We start from the raw sequence: 24,161 nt of genomic DNA on the forward strand, positions 1-24,161 counted from the left end.
TTGAACACCCAGAATTTCTTCCCAGGTCTGGATGTAGAAAACAGCCTCACAAAGTGACTGCTCTCCGCACTTGTGTGTCTGGCTGAAGCTGGAATCAAGCTTGGGTCACCGGCGTGACAGATATGTGCTAATGGTGCGTTCGTTTATAACTGGGAGGTGGCAAATTGCGACTTGCTACTAGGAATGATTAAATAAAACGCTGCATGAACTCGCACTTCCTTGTCGCAAATTCGGATATGTTTCTCAGCCCCCAGTTGCTCGAATGCACTAGATATAACTAGGTAACTGTGATATAATGGTATATAGCTCGAATGCACACAGGTCGGAGGTAGGTATTTTGCCACTTGCGACTTGCCACCTCCGACCACAAACGAACGCACCATAACTCACATAGACAGAGCAGCAGGAAGTGTTGGCTCAAGGAGACAGGAAGCTCCTTTCGGTCCGGTAGGTACAGCCGACAAAACGTTGGACAATGTTTTTGAAAAATTAAAAATGTTTACTGTGAGTACCTTTGACATTTCGCTGCCACACTTATTCCACAAGCTTTGCCGATCAGGCCACGAGACTAAATTAAGGGCTTTTCCCTATGGTGGGATAAGCAACTGTAGATGAACCTGAGAGAGTGGCGGCTAATCCAACGTCATGTTGTCCGTGTCTACAGTACAGGACTGAGAGAAGCTAGGAGGCGGGGTTACTCGTCACGGGAGCGTGGTCCTCAAACCACCGCTGCTCCACAAGCTTGATCAATAAGCTGCCCGAGGCCACATGCCATTCACACATCGAATCCATTTCAAAGACTTGTGAAAGCTGTCGACCATGTTGGCATTACTACTGTCGCTACAACGGCACATCTGTGTCCATCACTGTGCTGCCTGCCAGGACAAACACAAAAAAAGAGGAAAAACCCTGGGCTGTGGAAGAATGCAGCTTTTCACAGGCGGGTGACAAGACAGCGACCGTCCATCAAGAAATGATTTCAATCTTGAGTGATTTAAGTCCAGTGGGCTCTCCTGGGTGGGGGTTTCATTTGCACTGCCATTTGCATAATTAAGCTCAGGAGCAGTTGTAAAGGACGTCAGTTTGGTGCATTAAATACCCGCCTTATCAATCAGGGGGGAACGTCAGGTTGTATGAGGACCCCATGAGTGACTCCTGGCTTCATTTGAAATGCTAAGTGGGGCCTTGCCTGAGCCTGGAGCCGGGCTTGGCTGCTCGGCGCCTCCCCACACCTTGGCTTCTGTGGTCAACCCCTACAGCTAGGGCCGTCTCAGGGCCCCCGCCATCAATCAGCCTCAGACTAACTTCTGTCCAAGTCTCTGACACCCAAGATGGATGGCAGCAGTGTCTGCAGCATGCTGTATCCTTTCATTTATTTTCTTGTTAGCATGTACAGATAGCAGTGGGATAAGGCTTGTTTTTATCCGTTCGAATGAGACACGCGCCTCCCACACGTGAAGAATGTCGAGCGGGTCAACAGTTAATCATTTCGCAGGCGCTGCGTTACTTAGAACCACAATTATTATGGGATGTGTTAAAATTGGACAACATGCATTCCCTGGATTGAGCAAAACAAAGACGCCAATGTCCCTCCACAAGGGCCCTCTTTCTCAAAATCGGCTCAGTGGCTCCATTGCAGTGAGTGGCCACTGCTAAACCGGACCAGCAAATGAATGGGCACTATTTTAACACCCCACAGTCCTATGCAAATAAACCATGTGCAGGCTGCAGGACACTTCAAATGGCCTTTTTCAACACCCATAACACTGATTCTACTGACAGGGCGGAGGGAGAAGAAGACTGGCATTTAGTGCCGCAGGTTGCTAAACAAAGAGTTAAAGAGAGAGACAGAGGCGGGGTGGGAGTGGACTGAAAGACAAGCAGTCCCTCTCCGCGGACGGCGATGAATGAGTGGATCACAACACATTTTGGAGGAGGCCTTCGCATCCACAGAGGGGGCTCCTCGAATGACATGACTGACAGCTCGACTCGCTTGTTCTTCTGCCCCGCACCCTTTTGTTCAATATTTCAGCGGCGGCCATTTTGCACTTGCGAGATACTGCAGATATTGAAAATAGGACAGTGAGGGAATGTGTACTTTTTTAATCTTTACTCCGAAGCGCAGCATCCTGGGCAGGGAGCCACTAGAGAGCTCTGGAGGAGGTCTGTGTGAACTCCAACAAAAGCAGCTGTACTTTTTACAAGACCAGGACAAGTCTGTCCAAGGTCTAGAGGGCAGAGTCCTCTGTCTTTTATAGGGCCTTGTTCTAGGTCCCAATGTGCTGGTGTTCAGCAGGGAGAAACAATTTGACTTTCTCTTTGATTTGCTCTAGGGAGACTTACCGAATGGGCAATTTAATGTCACTAGATCTCTGGGAGAAAGTGCTGATGCTGCAGTATAATTCTCATCTTATTTAGATGAACTACCCCTTAATACAATGGCTGGCTGTGTCCCAGTGGAAATAAAACTCATAAAGGTGTTGAGACTCACATGCAGTCCCCACACAGTAGTTGGTCTACTTCCCCCACCAAGGACATTCACAGGAGTAACAAACAACTAATGGGATAGCCGACTGTGAAGGTTTATACTCAATGCTTTATTAGCAGAGGACAATGTTTCTAATTTGACTTTGAGAGAGCTATTGCCTATTACACTATGCTGTTTGCTCAGAGAAATAAATCACAAAATGCCCCCATTTGCTTTCCTCCTCAGGCCAGACTTGCATACTTGAAGTAGATATAAAATAACATGAAACTGGATTTCCCTGGGTTCATTATTAGCACTAACCACATTTGAGCCAGAAAATACCAACTTGAGGCAGTTTACGCTCTTTGTAATAATATAGCATAATACACCACCGGGTAGCTCCCTGATGGAAGACAGTGTGACATCCTTCCAGTGCTACTAATTTGTCCATTCCCCACACATTCCAGTCAATTATTACTGGTCACTAGGCTCATAAGCTGCTTAAATGGAGGTAGCCCATTTTGCACAAAAAAAAAAAAGCTTGGCTGACAAGACAGGCCACTTAAACTCTGTGACCTAAGTGGTTCCCTTTTAATCCACAGTGTTCTTTATTTTACAAGTCAGGTGGCCACTGAAAATAATCCTTTGTGTAATTAGAGTGACATAAAGCATTTTAATGCTAATTGCCCAGGCACAGACCTGCCATTCATGCGACACAACAACACAAAATGCACATCCAGAGATTGTAATTGTGTTTCCTGTTAAGGTTCTTCATAAATATCCGGGGGCCTAAATGCCATGGTATGGGGGCTATTTGTTTTTCCTCTCTGTCAGGGTCATTTCGAAGGGGCAGAGGGATACTGAAAGATTGGTTGGACTTCCTCCAGACCTGTGTATTCTGCAAGTGATTGCCTTGGCTTGTTGCCAGCAAGCCAGGGGAGTGCTTTAGCTGAGGAGCACCCAGCTAAACTGAAGAGCAAATTATCATTTAATCCCAGTGTCAACACAACCACATCTATAAATTAAGAGTCTGGTAATCAAACAATTACAAGGATTCCAATTATTACACCAAGGATTTCTGGCCTCAATACTTTATCTATCATTCCTGTCAGTTAGTTTAATTCTTTGCAAGCACAACTATTCAATATGACCTAAATTACGTTTAGCTGATTTGCATAATTCCAAATTCAAATGCTCAACAGAGTGTCTTGTTTTCAGCTTGCCTGATCCTGTGTAAAACTAAAGCAGCATACTTTTGAAAAGAAGTTATTAAAACTGGCACAATTCGCAAAAGCAATAATCTCATCTTTTTTGGTAATCTTTTTTTCCAGCATATTTCATATCCTCCCCCATAAAAACATAGTTCAAGTTAATGAAACTGTTCAATGGTGTATCTGTTCAAGCATCAGAAAATTGGAAACAATGTGAGTATTGAAATAGAGGGAAATACTGGGTGATCACCAGTGTACTGTAGCTACTCACGTTCACATGCATCGCCCTTCTGATGAAATCCTGCTTTGCATATACATTTCCCAATGGGCACCAGCCATTCCCCCTCGGCGCTGCAGTGCATCTTGGGAGAGTTATCGGCCTCCTCCTCGGCATCACTTACACACATGCCCTCGACCTCGACCAGTGAAGAGAACTCAGATCCAGTCACCGTATCTGGGAACGTGGCCAGGTTCTCGATGATGGACCAGCACTTCTTGTAATAAACTTTGACGGAGACCAGAGCAATGCACGCCCCTACGTCTTGGAAGGCAAGGTAGAACCCTCGCCTGGACAGGGGTCCAATTATGCGCACTTCAGTATTCAGCTTCATCTTCCTCTCGCCTAGGTCCCCCTGAGTGAAGCTTTCGTCTGCAGCGATTGTGTCAATTTTCACATACTGGTTCTCTCGTATATTCCTGCCAACCTCGGAATCGGTTTCCTGGTAGTACAAGTTGAAAGTCTCCTTGCAAGTCCCCACCACACCAGGCAGGCTGTTACAATCCCTCAAGGTGAACTTCAGCTCGACAAAAATCCTCTGGGCATCGCCCTTCTCTATCCAGTTAGTCCGAAGCCAGTTATTCTGATTGGGCTCCATGACCTGGCAAACCTGGTATGTGCGTATAGGAGTGTAATTTTCATCCAGCCCGCTGATCTCTTCCCACTGAAATAAAAGAGCATGCACATTTGTAAATAGAATTAATTTACTCTCCTCCACCAACAAAGTAAAAAACAAATTACATTGGAAATAAAAATATATAATATAATTAAGGTTATATGGCACCAGTTAATAACAATGAGACAGGCATTAGAGAACAAAATGTAATAATGATGTACATGTTGGGTTGGGAAAGGGGCAATTTGATTTAAGACACAATTAGCATATTACAATTAGTATAGGCCTGTCATACACAGGAGAAGTCGAATGCATCGTGTTCTTTTTTTTTTCAGTAAACTTTTTTTGTACATTTCAGTCTATGCAGATTGTAGAAGTTCCAACGATGCCATTTTAAATTACTTGGTAATTGCTAGGAAGTTGACCTTAGACCTTGTGGCTTAAAAAAAAAAAACCTTCTCTTTACACATATGCCAACCATCCAATGGATTTTATGCTACATTTACTGACATCAATTACCATAAACAAACACTCCACACAAATGACCTTCCTCGAACTCGTCAGACATTCTGGACACAGGGAAAAAGCTTGCCTCGGGATAAGGCATAGTGTATAGGCCTCTCCCGAATTGGGAGCAGGAGCTAATCATGTGACAGCGTCGAAACGTTCAATTCAGATCATAATAATAATGTTTAGATTAGTGAGCACATCGATGTTGAGCCATCACTGGGGGGATATATCGATGATTAGGAGTTTGTAAATTCACAAAACTGCACTTACCCCACTTGGAGGGTAGGAGATCCACTCCAGTTCTGTCTGTTGCGCCTTGGAATCCAACAGAATCACTACCGACAGAAACACAAAAACAGGTGATTAAATCTTAGAAGATGGCAGTGTCAACCCAACCACCGAGCATGCCATTGATACACATGTCCTAGGCCAGTCAACCGCCCCCCCCCTCTTTTTTTCAGCCATGAAAATGCAGAATCGCTGGCTAAGTAGACGGGCACTCGATGGTGATGGGGTTCACACAGGGCAGCACGTGTAGCCGTAGCCGTACAAACCCCTTTAAGGGATCATGCTCAACTTTGTATCCATCTATCTAAAAACGTATTAGGTTATCTACTGTATCTAACAAAGTAAACAACCCAGGCACTGGTCTGTTTTCATTATTGTTATCTAAACACAAGCATAACCTGAAAAGTAGGCTAGTCCATACTTAAACCCTTTTGGGTAGCTATGATTAGTGTAGGCTACAATAAGGTCCAAAGAGAACACCTGCCTACGTAAATAGGACATTGAAAAGAAGAGTAGCCTTGCCAATGAAGGGCAGGGTAGAAATACAATTATTTGTGGTCAGTTTGAACATAGACGTGTGTTCATTAGAGGATCAGTTTGATTCCTGCTACTTGGTAGTCTGGAAGCATGCAGTTAAGCCTATCATCGGGAATAACGCCGAGACTGTCACGGGAACTGGGCTCGGATAGGGCGCAATGCCGACAATTTCTCTTACCATCGCTGGGTCATGGTTAGTGTGTTTTAAATATCAACTCATATGGAATATGTAAGCAAATATTAAGGCCTAAATAATATACAAAACAGATTTTCAAACTTAAGAAAGCCAGATGGTTTTAGCGAACCCCTTATGCCTATTCAGATAGCATTTATGCAACACTTTTAGTAGGATAACATAGAAATCCTGATGAAGGTCATTTAACTTTCCTAGCATATTCTGCTTTTACCATTTTCATTTTATTTCATATAGGCTAAGATTATTCAACAGCTAATTCGTCAAAACGGCCGTAGGTAGGCTATTTAATGATCAACTCATCTTTTATTTGATAAGAGCAACTTCTATTGTGCTCTCTATCCATGTTACTTATTCGGCTATATAATTGTAGCAAAAACGTCCAAATTATGTATTTAAAAGTGATGAAATGGATGCTGTGTCCGTAGTATAAGCCTAGTTGTCAAAAGCGAGTGTGACAGCCAATCGATTTTGCCGCAAAAGTTTATTTATTGTCCTACATTACAGACTCTGATTGGTCGTGTGCTTGAATATAACACTTCATATTTCTGCCTAAGCTTTATGACATGGCTAGCAAAATCCATCAATCTCTGGGTTCACTAACGCTTTATTTGGGGGGTTTGTTGCCATGCGTAAAACACTGTACCCGGCAACGGGTCACTCGTCACACAACGATATGAATGCGTTGCGCACGGAGAAAACTGCAATACAGTGTTTTTAAATGCCTCGTAGCTACTGTCACTGGGCTTGTCATTAGCACAATGTGATGTCTTAATTTTTTTTAAACTGATAAATGATGTCTACGCAGGCAACAATATTGAACAATCCCTTCTTATCGCCATTGGACATCACTTCGCAAAGCGACTGGTTGAGTTTTGGAGATCTGCGTGGTGACAAGATGATGAGAGACAGAAACTTTATTACTTACCTTCTTTCGCATTCTGTGCTTTTCCAGTGTACATATAACAACATAAATGAAGGTAAAATGTAATCCACAAACACGGAATCGACGTGGAAGCCATGGTGTAATTGGAAGTAAGCTAGACAGTATTCGCTTTTCCACCGTGGCGTGTGCTTCCCATTTGCGACGCTCTAACCAGCTCTATGTACAATAAACTACCGTCTCTCACTCAAATAGCATCGGCAGCTGGTGGGCGGAGACTTTAACACAAATGATGTCACTCAACGAGACTGGCAGAGGAAATAGCCACTCGTGGCTCGTAAATAAAAAAAATCTGAATAATCCGAACAACCAATAGTGTCGCACAGTACCAGTTTGAAGCATGTAGCCTACTGTAGGCTATGTGAGAAGAAATAGCCCGCAGAAGAACTTCCAATACTCATATTTTGCTATGATGGGCTTTACTTTTACCAATATCCAAACGATCCCTGCCACACTTCATTCACTTTCACAAAATAGAGTTAGAAACAGAAGCGTAGCATGTAAAAAAAAAAAAAAAAAAGGTTTTCACAAATGCATAGGCCTAGTTGTTTTTCATGACACGCTCTTAGACAAGTTTTAGACAAATATCAAACGTGTTGCAAGTTCAAATCCCAAGACCACTACACCACCACACAAGACAGAAGTATCCAAGCAAGTATCCATGTGTAACATCTCGCAAAAGTCCTTACGCTGTTATAGTCAGTCATATTAACACGTTAGCACATACAGCACAGCACCATTTGAGCCCACACAGACAGACGTATTGTGTTTTGACAGTAAGTGTTTGTCTTCACCTGAAGATAGGGACACCCGAGGAGACGAGTCAGTTCTTGTGCTGCAGAGATACTTTTACCACAAAGACTGAACTGCTGGGGTTGGAAGTAACGCCACATAATCAAGATAAACAGCAAACAATTAGTCTAAGGTTAATTTTCAATCATTCAGATGAAATCATGCAAATGCAAATTAATGACAGACTGAAGAATAAAAGAGAACCCACTAGCCCTTTATACTGTATATACAACATTTGTTGCAGGTCACAATCTGAGGATTTATGGTTTATTTATCTGTTTTTTTCTCTTTTTTCCAGTTTTAATTGAATTTGCAATTGCTAAAATCATACACTTAGGTGTACTCTTGTTATTGGAGTATTACAGTGACTTAATCATACATTCTATACTTTTGCTACCAAATTGTGAACAAATCACATTGACATCATTCTAGACTGATTTGATTATGTGGACTGTAATCCTGACAAAGATAGATTTGGAGTTTTGGGCTTTGTATCAGTGACTTTTGAATATTAATTATTTGGATATGTCCTTGTGACAATGTGACAGGCGTGCAATCCTCCAGAATGCACTTTTAGCATAAATTCAGAGAGACAGTAATGCTGAGAGGTATTTTGGTGACATGTCTTTCCAGCACTTTGAAGACAACCCATAGATAAACTCTTCTCCTCGACATGCCAAGATATTGTCAAGAGGCTGGAAAAGATCGCATTAAGTTGCCAGATGCATTACCTCTTTCTGCTTTTATCATCTCTTACTTACGTTGACCCCGGTGCTGTGTAATTGGGTTCGCCCACTGCTGTCATGCTATGGCTATATGAAAGTGACACTCAGCACAGGAGAAGCAGTACTGCACCCAATGTTGCATTTGTGTGTGGCGTATTCATAAAGACTTACTACTGCTGAAAATACCACTCAGATTAAGCATTCTAGAATGCATTTAATCAAGCCCCCCTGTTTCAGTCATGTTCTGGATGTGCCGTTTCTGTCTGTAGCTTTAAATGTAAATGAGCTGCTGCTCCCTGTCCCCACTCCATTCGTACCTCAAGAAGTTCAAACTGCAAATGCAGCAGGACGTTTCTGAATGGTTAGTTAACAATTATTTCGAACTTTTTTTTTCAGATGGGGGGTTGTATAATTTTAATGAACAGGAGGCAAATCTGAATGGCTTGTTGAATCAAGTCTTATTTGGCTGCCCACAAAAACTGACTGGGTCTTCTTCAGTTTGTGCATTAGAAGGCCCATCAGAGACAAAAATGTATGTGCACAACCACTGAAAAAGTGAGTTTTTCATAATAGGGGACCTTTAAATTTGAAACCTTCATGCGTAGGCGCATGCTGGGAACAGAGAAGCAGACATGCCTCTTAGAGCTAAAGTAGGTCGAGGTGGGTGTCTATCAGAGCTCACAACAAAGATGAGGGAGTGGCGGGAGGGAGAGATGCAGCTGTCGCTGTTAGGCCCAGTGTGGAGTTGAGGCAAACTGTTATTGCAAGCTGTGAACTGACAGACACTTAATGGTTCCATTTAGTTTTTTGAGGACCCCCCTGGTTGTAGTTATCAATGACAGTCGTCAATGGCATCATTCTATCACTTGGGAAAGAGAATGTATGCACAAAACTAAACAAATCACACAGCCACAAGGAGGGCGCTGTCTGTGACTAACAGTCACAAGAGAAAGTAGATTCGATCTCACACACACAAACGCACGTGCGCACGCACACACACACACACACACACACACACACTTGCACATGTTATGAAAGTTCTGTTTACTGATGGTTGATAGCTCCTTTCCAATTAAAGTTTTGCCTTCATCGGCAACCCAAGGACTGCTGAGATATCTAAAAAAAAAAGTATGAATACTTAACTATACAGTTCAATCTAGTTCCCATGCACCTCTGGCTGTGTCAGTAAGTACTGGGAAACACCTCCAGAGCTGCGTGCTACAGGCTGATCCATGCATCTTGACTGGGGCAGTCCGAAGTCTGTGAGGCCCTGGAGGAAAACACCACCCAGAGCTTTAATGGCGACCATGACAAACAGCCCAGAGGCCCTGTCAAATGGCGGTTTGGTTGTGCTAGCAGGCAATTTAGTTCTTTTTATAGTTCAGTAATATGGAATGTCAGTCCCATAGGAAATCTCGAGTGTTAAAAATTCACTGGTATTGTTGTGGGGCAGCTCACACCCATTTGCACCTGACACCAGTTTGTTGATATAATCACATTCCTGTCGAAGTCTGTCACTACCGGTATAAAGTTAGAAAAATGCAAAGCAGTGAGGAAACAGTAATCATTCCACCCAATTCCCTTAGAGTTTCATAGGCATATCCATGCCCGAGGTCACAATTAGGTTGATCTTAAAAAGTCATGGATCAGAAAGAGGGAAATATGCTCAAAATCAATAACACTCAGTGATCCAATAAATTCATCCAAATACAGTAATATGTAAACTTATCTTTATGAACAATATTTCTATGTAACATAATTTCATTCCTGGATTGCAGCTGGGTTCTATTTGAAGCATTTCACTAAAGAATAAGGGTGGTCTGTGCTCTCTTTGTGAAGGAGTCATTGGACTCATGCTACAGCGATCTGTTGGTGTGGTGAATAAGTGCTTGCTGTTTAGCTTGATTAACTGTCACAGAAGCAAGAAGCACAAAAAAAACATTTACTTATTTAATTACAGGAAGAGCAGTTGGAACGGAAAATCACAGACATAACAGAGAACTAATGGAGCCACAAACAACACCCAGTGTCACCAGCAGAAATAGAACATGTATTGATTGATGTTTTCACATTACAGTTAAGTACCGACAAAACTTGTATTTTCAATTTCTGTAATATGTCATTGCAAGTGGAAATTAATTAAAGCACTCAAACACTATCTGCAGTAGGCCTACATACATAATCTGGTTTTCTGGCGAGCCACTGAATCTTCTTGCATGTCGGTCTTTTGGCGGGGAAGGGGAGGGGGGAGGGAGGGGGGGTCTATGGAGGTCTCCTCGCTGATGACTGGGTCACCTCCTGCGTCCCTGGTCCCTGGCCTGTCCTAGGCTGTTTCTTGGGCTGACAGTTGAGGACATCCAGACGTCCATGCATATGGAAACCATGTGGTCGGTTTTTCCTGCATTTTTCAGGCACAGAGATGCGATTGGTTCAGCTAGGATGATTATGTCTTCTTGTATATTTTGGCATGATTAGAATGGCCCTCCCCTTGCCACAAACCTTTGCATGCCATTTTGTAGCACTGAGAGAATGATATGCTTTGCTACAATAAATGGTCACTCTGGCCAAGAACCACAGAATCACATGGATATATGGTAGGTGGGATATTATTGTGATCAATGATTTAGTAGGGGCTGATTTAGTTCTGTTTAATGTTGTCATGTTAACATTTAGATTGATCTGGGTTTTATTTTTTATTTTTTACATGATGTATAATGTTGAAAGCAAAATGGAGAAAGCCAACGTTTCAATACCCTACTGGATGCAAGTATGAAGTAGACAAAGCCTTTTGTGTGGCTGTGAGACTGATAACCCCATGGTTGCATGTCACAGGCCACTGTACTGTTCATGGGGGAATTTACATTACGTTTAAACACGAAACTCATATCCCCGTGTAATAAATCATGCCAACATACAGTGTGTTTACAAGTACAGTATGATGTAGTGTTGCCATACATTTAGAAAGAACCTTCGGCATTATTTCAGCTTTGTGTGAGTGTGCTTGGTATGAGCCCACTGTCTGCGCTCTGACATGCATCTAGACATGCAGCTGAAAACACAATTTAGAGGTTGCGTTATACAGATGCATGCTCTTTCGGCGATAAATCTTGTTTTACTGGCTAAAATAGGAGCGGGTTTCTGGGCTGGAATACAAGCATCGCTCAGGTATGGCAGACTGTCAGACAGTTAGGTGTATCACCAAGATTCAAATGTGGCAGTAACACTATAGCGTTATTCAACTGTCGATTATAAATCAACTACCTTCGAGAGAAAAAAACAGCTATAGGGGGACTGAATTAGGATTTCCATAGCGTGGTGGAGCAGACGGTGGCCCCCTTGAATCTGAAGGATGCCCGGCAGAAAGGTGTTTTATTTCACTGTTTCTCCAGCTGCTCGCTCTGAAATGCTGACGGCCTCCGGTCAGGTGACGGCCGGCCCGCGTCTCTCCGTCCGACCGGCGTCCTCCTCGGCCCGGGAACCGGACCGCTGCTGCTCTGGGCTCACTGCTCCTGAGAAACGAATGTCCTCCTCTTCCACAATTATCCTTTAATCAGCTCCCTACACAGCTTATTGGCCCCTTTTTTTTTTTTTAAAGAACCAGGGCCTAAGAAACCTTTTTGCAGGGATATTCAAGAGGGGAGAAGTACTGTGTCCCCTGTGCACTACGGCCCTTTCTCTGGCTCGGTATATTCAGGGATTGTCAGAGAAAGTTGGGAAATGCTTACAGTACATATTTCATGACAACTCACTAAGGCTGCAGACTTTCAGTGTTCTCAGTATTGAGAGTAGCTCTGCGGGATGAGAAGTTCATAATAGGGTAGCATATGTACACTGTTAGTCCATAAAGTCAATGGCTCATTGACTCCCTCCCTACTATTCGCAAATATGGATGGGAATGGGAGCCATGGGAGGGGAGCAGCATGTCCCCAACATTGTGCAGACACATTCTACAACGAGCATTTCAATGTACAGTTACATCAGCTGGACTTCGCCCAGGCGATGATTCTGTGTCCATTGGATGCACTTTTGCTGTTGCTGGCTGTGCTGGAAGAGCTTCCTGTGGTTCATTGCAAATGACCTTCATGTAAAATCCAGCGCAACAGATCTTTAACTGCACCCAGACCTGTTTAAGAAGTGTGTCCTTGAAAAGCCAATTAGTGCTGTAGTAAGTCCATATCCATCGGCATCATTAATTAACACCCCCATCTGAAGTCAAAGTGAATGAATTATATCCTCACCTGATTTCATATGACCCATAGCCTTTACATAATGAAAGACTTTGCTCTCATTAAAACATCAATTGTCAATCTGCTGTTCTCTCAGAACCTCTCCTCAATTCCACATTTTTTCACTACAGTATATCTGCCTTGACTCTGCAGGAAGACTAAATAAGACACCAGGAAGTAAGCCCTTCACATCGGCTCTAACCCGGGAGCTCTGAGACAGTACTGGCTGGCTCCCAAGTTTCTGCTCACCTCTGTCATTAAGGCACCTGCATGGACTTTTGACTTCAGATTCAGTTCATTTTACTTCCTTCAGGGAAACAAAAGGGATTATGTAAGCTTTAAATGGATCGGCCCACATCCAGCCCTACTCCTCTGTTCCGTTTCATCTCCTGATTGGGTTAATTCTTGGTTGGGGTAAAGAGCGGGCTGATGTGCTGTGTGGAGCATGGCTTTGAAGCAAAGGCCTGCCTGCATCAGTACTCTAGATGTGCTGTTCCCCCCCCCCCCCCGTCCCCCTTCTCAGGTCTGAGGGTCCAGGTGGAGGGGGCTCGCTCGGTCCACTCCACTCTTCTTCATTTACATTTCTCTTATCTCTCTCTCTCTCTCTCTCTGGGTGCTCCTCCTCCTCATCCCCTGCTTGCTTCCGTACAGAATAACATCTTCACACATCTCTCTCGGTTTCTCCCGATCCCCCACTGTGTCTGTGTAACATTGTGTGAACCGCCTCAGCGCCCGGCCTGTTTTCTCCTCCGTCTCGCCTACCTCTTCCCTCCCTCTCTCCCTGCGTACATCACAGGACGGAGAGAGACTCGCTACTCTTCCCTCTGACAGCCGTGCGAACCCCAAAGTCAAGTTAACAAGTGGCATATTTTCACATGCTAATCGAGGCACCCTGGGAAGTGTGGGCATGGAACAGTGACCTCTCTCCGAGTCAAAGTACGCCCCTAGCATATTAATGCCGATGTAAACATACTCCGGGGTAAATTACACTAGTACAGTACAGTATTTCTATTTTAATAGCATGATCTATCATTCTTGTTTAGGAGGGAGAGGGAGAAAAAACACTGTGTTTAGAATGTTTTTCTAATATAAATGGGCATGGCAGTAATGAATGCAGCTATATTAAGTCAAGCAAGCCCTAAGGGTAGTATTTGCATGTCGGTCAAAGTAGGTTTTTATATAGAACAGTCACGAGAGAGAGTTGAGGATCCTCCAGAGGCCCTTCGTGGCTCGCCTACAGCAGGTTACTGGCCCTCCCGGGAGAGTGTGTGCATGTGGTGTGGTAAGATGATGACAAACTGAATGCAAAATGCACCTAGGCCGAGAACGGCACTAGATTGCGTAGGTTATTTATGACAGACTAGGTCAAATGTGAAGCCGGCACCGATGTGGTGGAGTTTAGACTTCCCTCCTCATTGCATCTCCTCATTTGACCCCTATCTCAGATTCCAAAACTTGTTGACACAACACATCCCAATTATGGTTTCAATATGATACCATTGGGAGGGTAGAATGCAAAGCTTTCAAAAGCCTTTAATGTTGACATGAGGAAGATGGGGGAAAATACAGGAAGCATAAGATTTTGCAACGATTCAGATTCAGATACTGTGCCAATCAGCTTAATTTTATGACCCTGAGGATTGTTGAAAATAGAGGCGGTGGTAGAGGATTTGGTCAGAACTGACAAGACAGGCCAAGATACATGGATTTAATTGGAAAAGTGTACCTCATACAATGTTATCAGATAATGAAATCATGAAACAATTTTGTTTCACACCTTTGTGAATGTCTGATTCAACATTTGAAGTCTAAACTGCTACTCTGTGGTACAAAAGCACAAGAACAGACACACTAGATCTCTGAGATACTGTACGTTAAGGATTGAAGAAGCCAATGTTATGGAGAGTGTGATTAGCAATTATTCCTCAGTCCAAGAGCATTCACTCAATTATAGCCGTCGTATAACAAAAGAGCTCCGGAGGCACTGCACTGTACAGTTTAAATGGTTGAAAACATATTTGCCGTTAAATTGAAATCTTGTCCCCTTGACATAATAGATATGGCACCTGAAAACATAATAGTTCACTTAAACAGCTCATCAACTTTAGCTGCTAGCTTGGGCTCTACTCTACAGACTTGTCTTTTTTCCCAGATTGGGGGATAATGCACTTCCTGTCAAGGTTGTGACACTTGAGTGACATCCAATGACATGGTTATTACACCTCCTTCCCTCATAAACATCTCTCTTCTAAATGTCTTCATGCAGGTTATGGAGTACACAGTACCAAGTACATTGTTTAGAGCAATGCTAAGCCAAAACAATTGATTTATTTTCCCTTGGGCAAGTCATCAGTGTAACTACAGTACCATGTCACCAGACAATACCCCTATTAGTCCAACAGTTGTACGGTGTTGGAAAACTAGACTTTTGACGACTGTAAACATGTAGCTATAGGCGTAGAATGTAGAATGTATGTAGTGATTTTCAACGATGGGCCTCCCTGTCATGTCACTTGTTAAGGCATGAGGATCTATGAATTTACAGTTATTCTCTGCTCTCTCTCTCTCTATTTTAATGACTCCAGGCAAGACTGCGCAGCTGAGTACGCCAGAACTCAACCCTGCACCATCCTGTCCATCAAAGTGTCCCCCTGTGCCGAAAACATGTTTTCAAAATATACTGTGCATACAGGGTGTGGGTCAGGTCCATCCATAACGATCTCACTGGCCACACAAAGCTGACCATGGTGGGCCATCTACCCTCACTAGGCTTTGACCCACACTTCCTGTGTTCACGCAACTATTGGTAATTATGAAAAAATGACGTCATGTTAAAAGCATAGGTGCTATTTGCAAAACAGTGCGGCACTGTATTTTATAGTACGTGCCAGTGCTGTGTGTCATGTTACAGTATAAACAGCCTTTATACATTTATTGTGAGTTTGATGAATGCTTTGGGCACTTTTAGAACTCCTGCACTGTGCTATCTGGTTTCAATAAGTCCATTCAGTAAACTCTGAACCATGAACACAGTCTACTGGTGTTACCCCATGCTTTTTTCTGCTTTTGATTTGTTGTCTTTTCTCATCTTTCAGATCCTGATATCCATCTATTTCAGCATTCTTTCCTTTCTTCGCCTGTCACGCCGCCTGGGACATGGAAGTGCAAGCTGTCAGAGGGGCGCGTCCAGTTTTTGTCTCTCTTACCCAGGGCGCACTGCAGTCACACGTTTTGATTTCCACCCCCTTTTTTTCTCTCACTCCTGGCAATAACAACTGTAGAGTTCAGAATACTGCGTATCCCATGACGACAACAGATGGGACATGGGACAGTGCACAAAAATGTATCTTCTTAATGTCTTGGAAAATGAAACAATTTGGCCATTCCATCAGACCCCTGTCCCAGATCATTCCAGCTGTAGTTTTTCTTCTTGAAAGCCCCAGAACATGAGCTCTAACCTCAGGGAAATAATGGTGTGGCTTTCCTATTCCCTCCTTAAATTTAATTGTAGGTGATGTTTTCTTAACACATACCGTGAGGATTGTGCTTCCTTTAAAGAATCAATTGTTGATATAATGTTAGTAATGGGATGGAATGTTACAACTTGTACTTACATGTTAAGCAACTTTATCCAACTACTGTATTATGCACATCTGTGGTAGGGAAAGTTGTCTAACTCCCTGTGTGTAGATTATGTTTGTTGCATGAAGCTTTAGACTGCAGGTTATTTGGCACATACAACAGCTCAAATGATGTTACGCCAGATTCTCACCCGTGTTTGGCATATTCCTGCGAATTGTATAGTGCAGCATACATTTTATCCAGGCTATTGTGGGAAAACAGTATATTGCTGCAATATCCAGTCACTGTATCCAGTTAACATCTATTTCATTACCTCTGCCCAAGCGATAGCGCAGAGCTCGGAGCGCACCGAACCACAGAGCCGCCCATTCACCTCCATTCATCGGAAAACTCCCCCCATTCATTGTCAATGGGGGGTAATTGAAATGGCCATATCTCGATGTGGGAAGGTCACAGAGACACAGGGTTTGGGCTGGCATAAAGCGAATGCAGCAATACCAAACATGTCCTGCTTGCACGCACGTGTGTGCACACAGAGCCTCCAAATGCAGTCATGGGCGGAGATTTGCTCTCTCCGAGCCCCATTTCTAGTTTGTTAATGGAATGAGCAAAAATATTTTGACAGATGATAGTACGGTACGGTACATGCTAAGCACACCTGGGATAAACATGCGGTAGATGCTTTCTTGTGTTTTACACAATGCATCAATTTTTATTTTTAACATAATGCCTTTTTAATGATCCAATCTTTGATTCCCAGCTGTATTATGCTTGGAGGCTGCTGTGCAAAATTGTGAACTCGTGAATATTGTCGCGGGGCCAACCAATGTAGTTTGTATTCAAATGAACTAGTCCTCTATGGATTCTGCTATTTAAAGACAGCGTTCCCTTCCCAACCCCAATCGCTAACCACAAAATGCATGAACATTGTTACACATAATACTGCACATTTATAATTAGAAGTCACAATAGATAATTGCATTCTATACCATTTTATTGGAGGCAGCTGGTACAAATGCTCATTTTACTCACGTTTGGATGATTCCTAGATGATTCCCAGAGATGTGTTCAGAATTAATAAATGGTTCGTATTTTGCCAATCCAAACAATTTATTCAACATTTCCTGGATTACTATTCACTCATGTGGGAAGTGGGCTCATTCTCACTTTTTTAAATTAATGTCATATGATCCTTATTCAATCATGTAAGTAAAAAGTAAGGCTGATGCTGCATTCATGTGCTCCTCGGATGGTCCTACTTCCCGAGTCGTTCTTCTGACTTCGATGTGTTCATGAGCTTTTAAGTCATAATATGGGAACAACGTGGATGCTACAAAGGTAGTCTCGGAGCCAGACTCTCTCCTCCGTAGAGAGTCTGGACTTCAGCTGCTTAGAATTTGTAAAAGGAAGTTCTTAAAAAAACTCATCACTTCCGGTCCGGACTGTCTACTACTCTCTACGGAATTTTGACGGGATATCCACCCGTTTTTCCCCAACTTCCTTCATCAAAATTTCTGCGTCTGAATACCAGACGTAGTTGACAGTCCGGGCCGGAAGTCAACTCATCTGGCTTGCGAGACTACTTCAACTACTACATTTTTCAGATTATTCCGACACCACATGAATGCAGCATATGTAAGAAAAGAAGTGATTTCCACCATTGGGTTTTTCACACACTGTAAAAGTAGGCCTAACTCGCCGTGAGCAATGATGAAAGTTCGGATGAAGACATCTTCGAAGAGGGCCCTCTCTCTACACCGTACTTGGAACGTGGCCATCAGATTTGAGAAGGGTCTGGGGTCGGGATAGCTGCCGCGCTGCTCCCAGGCTTTTTGAGGAAGTACTAGCAGAAAGCAAAGCCTTGTGTCTCTGTGTTCAACGACCCAGGCACTTCCTATAGCGCTTCCCTTTTTGTTTTGGGCGCTGCGCAGGCCGAGCGATGAAAGCTGGTTGCCCAAAGGGCCGAAGATACAATCAACTGTTTGTTTGGGGAGTGTTCGCAAAGCCTGCTGCTCAGAGCACGAACAGGGGAGGGGGAGCAGGAGGAGGGTAGGTGAAAACAGAGCAGGCTCGCAGCAGACTTCCCTCACCAGTTGCCCCAGCAGGTATAAACGGACAGACTAACAGCCCGGTTTGCTTATCGCCATGCCTGGTGTTTTCTCTCTGAGGTCCCAGTGGGGCTTGAACCGAGACGCTACGTCCAACCACCAAGAGCTTTCTGCACATGTTTATACACTTTGCGGTTGGCGTTGTTTTGAAATACATGCCAGCGCATCATCATAAAAACTGTCATATGCACTGGACTTGATGTGGTCTGTTAACATCCTGCTTTTTTGAGGAGAGCCTGACAGAGCGTGCATGATGGCGTTCTCTTTTCACGGATTTTGACATCAGAAAATGTGGGTTGGCTTATCCTTCCTTAGAGAACTTGCATTCCAGCTCTGTGTCCTGTGCCAGTGATAACATTTTTACGGTGTGTTGTGTTTTGGACTGTGTTTCCACAGTATGTACCATTTCTCATTTATCATATCATCTCATAATTCCTGTCCATCTGTTGGCGGCAAGTGATGTGGGGTTTCTTGGCACTCTCTCTGATTATTTCAGTGGACCTGGCTTTCACTCATGCCTGTCACTCTAATTTCGAACCTCCTCCACAGGACTGATTGCCATGGTAGTTACAGCTCCGAAATGGGAGCTAATTATTCCATTTTGTGCGCTGTTTGTCTTTTTACGCTGAGCCAAAGTTTCACACCACAACACACTACACTGAACTCATCAATACAGCTACACATAAGGGTACAAGTGCATGTACAGGGATCTGAGTTTTTCACTCACTCAATGATCACTTATGACACTTTTATTTTTACATTGAATCATTAATCGTTCTAAATAATAATAAAAAAAACATCACTAATGATCAGTTGTGAAGAAGTGTGATTGAATAAGTGGGAGAGGCAGTGTGGTGGAGTCTGGACCTAACATTACAGTAATGACTCTGAGACTTGGCTTGCAGTACATCAACTTAAGGGACCAGCCAGACCAATACTAATAGATCCACATGGCTGGGAGACCCTGACTGATGTCTGAGGGATCAACCGCTAGGCTGGAGTCCCTGCTCCCACTGGTCACATGGCTCTATCTCAAAGAGGATTATCATTAACCTCTAAATAGTGGGGGAAAATACCCCAAACAACCCCCCCTCATTGTTTCCAACTAATTATCCCCAAGTTTAATTGGATAAATAAATCATAGCCTCACAGTACTGTAACAACTCTGGGGCTGAGGTGAAGTCAGGGTGTAAATAGACAGAGGGGAACATATATTGGAACATTAAGGATGGTTATATATTGGCTCTGATTATTTATTTATTTATTTATTTATTTATTTATTTATTTATTTATTTATTTATTTATTTATTTATTTATTTATTTATTTATTTATTATTATTATTATTATTATTATTATTATTATTATTATTATTATATACTCCATAACCTGTTTATGGTCATTTTCAGACTATTTGCAATAGGCATAATTGTTTCTACTGTATGTAAACCTAAATATTTTTTTTCCAAGGACTGGAATTCTATGAATCATTAATTAGTCTTAAATTGTATCAGTGTTGCTCTTCAGCAGTACTGACTTGTAATGGGGTTCCTGGAACGGCTCCTGAAAAGGTATGATACTGTATTCACACCCTTGATACAGCGCATTTGAACTCCAGCAGAGGATTACGCCTACTGCAGAGCAGTGTGATTAAGCCTGGGCTCAGTTGAGAAAAGGTTTAAAGAGCTGTTTGAACTCTAGATGTAATAGCAGTCTGCCATGGAAGAGGCTCAGAACTCACTATCAAGTGGTAAACATGTTGTCAAGCATAACCTGAAATTTCTGGGGTGGAGTGGGGCCACGGCCCACGTCGCATTTCATGCCGCAGCGGTTTAAATGTTTCAAAGCAGCCAATACCGGCAGATTCACGGCTCAGGTCGATCTGTGGCGCATCTCTGAAATACCTGGCGAGATCCGTCACAGATGAAACCCATGTTTAATAAAGGCAGTGTGTTCTCAGCTCATAACTAGAGAGGGCTTTTCACACCATGGCGCTTGATCATGGGGGATTTTCGTGCCAGGGCCTTTTGCAAATGCTTAAGATTTCCTATGAAATAGGATTTCTTCTCTGCTTACGACTCGAAGCAGGAAGTCCAATCCTGTGAGAACAGTGGGAGCCTGGTACGGTGGGGACAGGGGGGGAGCATGTCTGAGATTGATTCTGTCACATTCTTTACCAACTATCTCTTTGCGGTAGAAACCAATGAATAAAAATCAGAAGCTATTTGTTGTCCAGTCCAGAACAGTGAGGGACAGAGGGGGCACTTTTAATCCATGTAATGGGTTATTGACTTTGACCTCTTGGGAGCACCATTTGAGGACATACTGTAGGTGATCCTATTTTACTTGCATTGCAGTTCAAGCCATGAGACAAGAGAATACTTATTACCCTTGTATCACCATCCTCTTCATCTGCTTAGGCATCTGAAATGTAGCTGAGGCATTTCTTTTCCAGGGAGAAACAGATTGCTTTCCGGGACCCTATACAGACAGGTCTATGCCATCCTATACGCATGTGAAAGCTTTGTTTTTCACCCCCAGTTTTCAGTGCCTCTGTGACTCCCGAATACAAACGCATGCTATACTATTTTTATTCAAAGTAGTGTATTCTATTTCATGACAGCATTGTATTTTTCTCAACCCCGCCCTTTCATTTTCTGTATTATGATACTATGATAGCATGATGCTGGATTCCAAAGCTCTTATTCATGCAGCTAAACTCTCTATTTTCTGAAATACTGTTTCCATTCACTTTGAATGACTTACTCTGAAGCTGTTATGAGTGCTTGGATTTTGACCGAAGCAATGGACAGAGAATTCCGTTCGCATGTATGAATCACAGCTTCTGTACCCAATATATAACATGGTGCAAAATTATTTTGGGGTTTGTTGGAAAGTAATTTGGGAATTAGAGGATGAATATAGAGTGAATATAATCTAACAGTCACAGCTGAGTGAGGAAATGCACATAATATGAAAAATCACCTGTGGACAGTTATTACCTAAGCAACATTTACTGTAGAATGGCAGTTACGTTGATTGCCCCTGTCAAAATTACATGTCAAAGTTTGTTTTAATTATACAAAACAGGTGTTGCTCAGTAAGAGACTGATAACAGAATTATCAACCACATTTGCAAAACAATGAAACATAATGCAACAGATTTGACTGTCATTTAAGACTTTGCATAATTATGCTCCCATTGAATAATCCTCCATAATTACTCATGCATTAATGCTCACCGAGAATAGAATACAATTCAGCAAACCAGGAGTGAGAAGTTGGTCTTTTTTTTAACCCCCAAACCTGAAAGGTGATGTGTATTTAAATCTGTCACATTGTGTTTTCAAATTCTCATTGTTATCGGAAATGCAGAGAATAATACGAAATCAAGCTAATAGTGTGTGTGCGTGTGTGCGTGTGTGTGTGCGTGTGCGTGCGAGTGCGTGTTCACTTGGTCCAGAGAATCTGCTTAACCCCTCGGTCCGGCTGCAGTCAGACCTGTCAGGCCCCAAAGGCCCTCAAAGGTTCAGCCCAGGCGCTCCATATCCCGTCGTTGTCAATTCCGTCTATCTGGAAGGTAGGAAGCGGACGTGGGTGTTTTTTTCCCCCCACTCCTTCCTGGTGGAAGTGTCAACACCTGAAGGTAAACAACATACAGGAGGTCATAGCGGTCAGCGGTGCGTCTGGACAGAGCCTCTCCCCGCAGACCGAGGCTGTCAGGGTCTGGATCTGCCCTGTCTGGAGCTCTGCGCGGGGGCTTAGCCGCCGTGGCGCCCAGGGCTGACATCACGTCAAGCGTCGGGGCAGGGATTGTCATGAAGCGCCGCCGCCGCCTATCCCGGTGCCTCCGGACCCGTTTAGCATGCGGGGCGCATGCGGCCCGGGCTCACGTCAGGGGACGGCACCTCCAGTCAAAGGCCGACAGTGGCTTTGCGGGTCTAAACGGCTGGCCAAATGAACCCGTAATCCCCGTGGAACTGTTCAAAATGTATGGGCAAGAGGTAGAGGACAGAGGACAGCGGGAGCGCCAGTGGGTCTAAGGGGGGCTTGTGGGTCTAAGGGGGGCTTCTGGGCCTATCAGGGTCTCGGGGGGGGCTTCTGGAATACCGTATCAGCAATCTTATCTTCAGCCCCGCAGCAGGTAGCTTCCCACTCAGTCGCAGCACCAAAGACACTCAAAGCTTAAGTAGCACAGGATGTGTGTGTGCGCGTGTGCGTGTGTGCGTGAGTGTGTGTTCCCTCCGATGCTCTGGGGAAACAGAAAAATGTCAAAAGTTTCAGCATCAACAGAGTTACGGAGATCAATCAATGTATGGAGGCTGAGTAGCAGTCACACCGAGGATTTGTATCTTGGGAGATGTTGAATTGATGAAGTCATTTTGACATCTGACGTCTCTCTATCGTTCACAGTGAGCAACTTCAAACATCTCTTGAACAGCCATTTCTCTTACTGGTCGATTCCATTCTCTCCTCATTACTTTTAGATGCTGTCCAGTGTGTGCATTACATCTTCTCTGACCCGCTTGGACTGCAGGTGTTGTAGTGTTTTTGTCAGGTCCCTATGTCTCAAAGCGAAAGCAGAGCACTGGCTGTTGTGAGTGTCTCACACTTCTCTGCCAGTCTCCTGGCTGCCATCTTGCATGAAGCAATTACATGACATGGTGTACACTCAAGCAATGGTGTAGTGGTCGTGACTGAAGAAGTGGTTACACTTCAATAAACATTCGGCATTTTTACCATTTTCACTTCCGTGGTGGATAAGAAGAGGGTGTACTGTGTGTCAGTGGATAAAGAAGTGGATTATTTATTCAGTATTGTGACATACAGAGTTGGGAGCCTCCAAATCCTCATCTCTGCCTAGTTAACATGCATGAAAGAAAATCATCATCTTCTGTCTGATTGATTTTCAGGTGCCTAGCTACGTGTGAACAAAGACACTTTGATGTCGAGGGCTAATCACATTATGAGCATGACACACCGCAGGCCGGGACAGTGACAGCTGGTTTGAAGTTAACGTCTCTATCCGGTGACGCAAAACCCGGAGAGTTTAGCTTGCCTAAATGTGTGTGTGAGGGGGAGGTGGAAGAGGGGAAAGGAAGCAGCGATGACGTTCTCACACCCTGCCGACTAGAGGCCCTGTGTGAGAGAGATTAGGCTGCTTGTATATCAGCTTAAAACAGGGGACGAGACAAGCACCCCCGCCCTGACTTTCTCCCATCACCAGCCGTTCCGATTGTCCTACAGGTCACCGACACGGCGAGGGTCGTGTTTGAGCTAGAGCTCAGTGGCTCGGCGGACCTTCAGGACGACACTTAATGGCTTATTAAACGCAGAAGAAGGTAGCAGAGAGGGAGGAGGTTTGATGCCTCAGAGGCCCACCAAGGTTCCCATGGTACTTGATTAGTTCGTCGTGTCGGACTGAAGAGAATATCTAAAGCTTACAGCGTCCCAATGTGAACCAGACATCAGAACCGCTCCCTGTATAATCATACGAACAACATATGCTTAAAAGACTAGACAGTTTCTGTCTTTGATGCGATTACGGGGATCACAAACGCTTCAATGTGCCGCTACCGAGAGCAATGCGGAAGAAGAAAAAACCTGACACATATCTAACGGGTAACCTTGCCCCGGAGCGCGCATCTACAGGCGCAAACAAGCTCTCAGACGCTTCAGTTGCATCAG

At 43.7% G+C, this 24,161-nt stretch overlaps 1 protein-coding gene across 6 annotated transcripts in view; it reads right to left on the minus strand.

Annotated features, from left to right (window-relative positions):
* epha7 (eph receptor A7) overlaps nucleotides 1-4,568 on the minus strand; it is a gene marked incomplete at its 3' end in the record, with an annotated part of 52,194 nt that extends 47,626 nt beyond the window's left edge. For all 6 annotated transcript variants that reach the window (XM_084439881.1, XM_084439880.1, XM_084439877.1 and 3 more), the window contains exon 1: nucleotides 3,950-4,568. In XM_084439881.1, the coding sequence (XP_084296007.1) occupies nucleotides 3,950-4,553 (604 nt within the window). In that variant the 5' untranslated portion in view covers nucleotides 4,554-4,568. The remainder of the gene's footprint in view (nucleotides 1-3,949) is intronic.
* Nucleotides 4,569-24,161: the final 19,593 nt, after the last annotated feature.

Source organism: Borostomias antarcticus (genome assembly GCF_949987555.1).
Source record: "Borostomias antarcticus genome assembly, chromosome: 6".
Taxonomy (NCBI): domain Eukaryota; kingdom Metazoa; phylum Chordata; class Actinopteri; order Stomiiformes; family Stomiidae; genus Borostomias; species Borostomias antarcticus.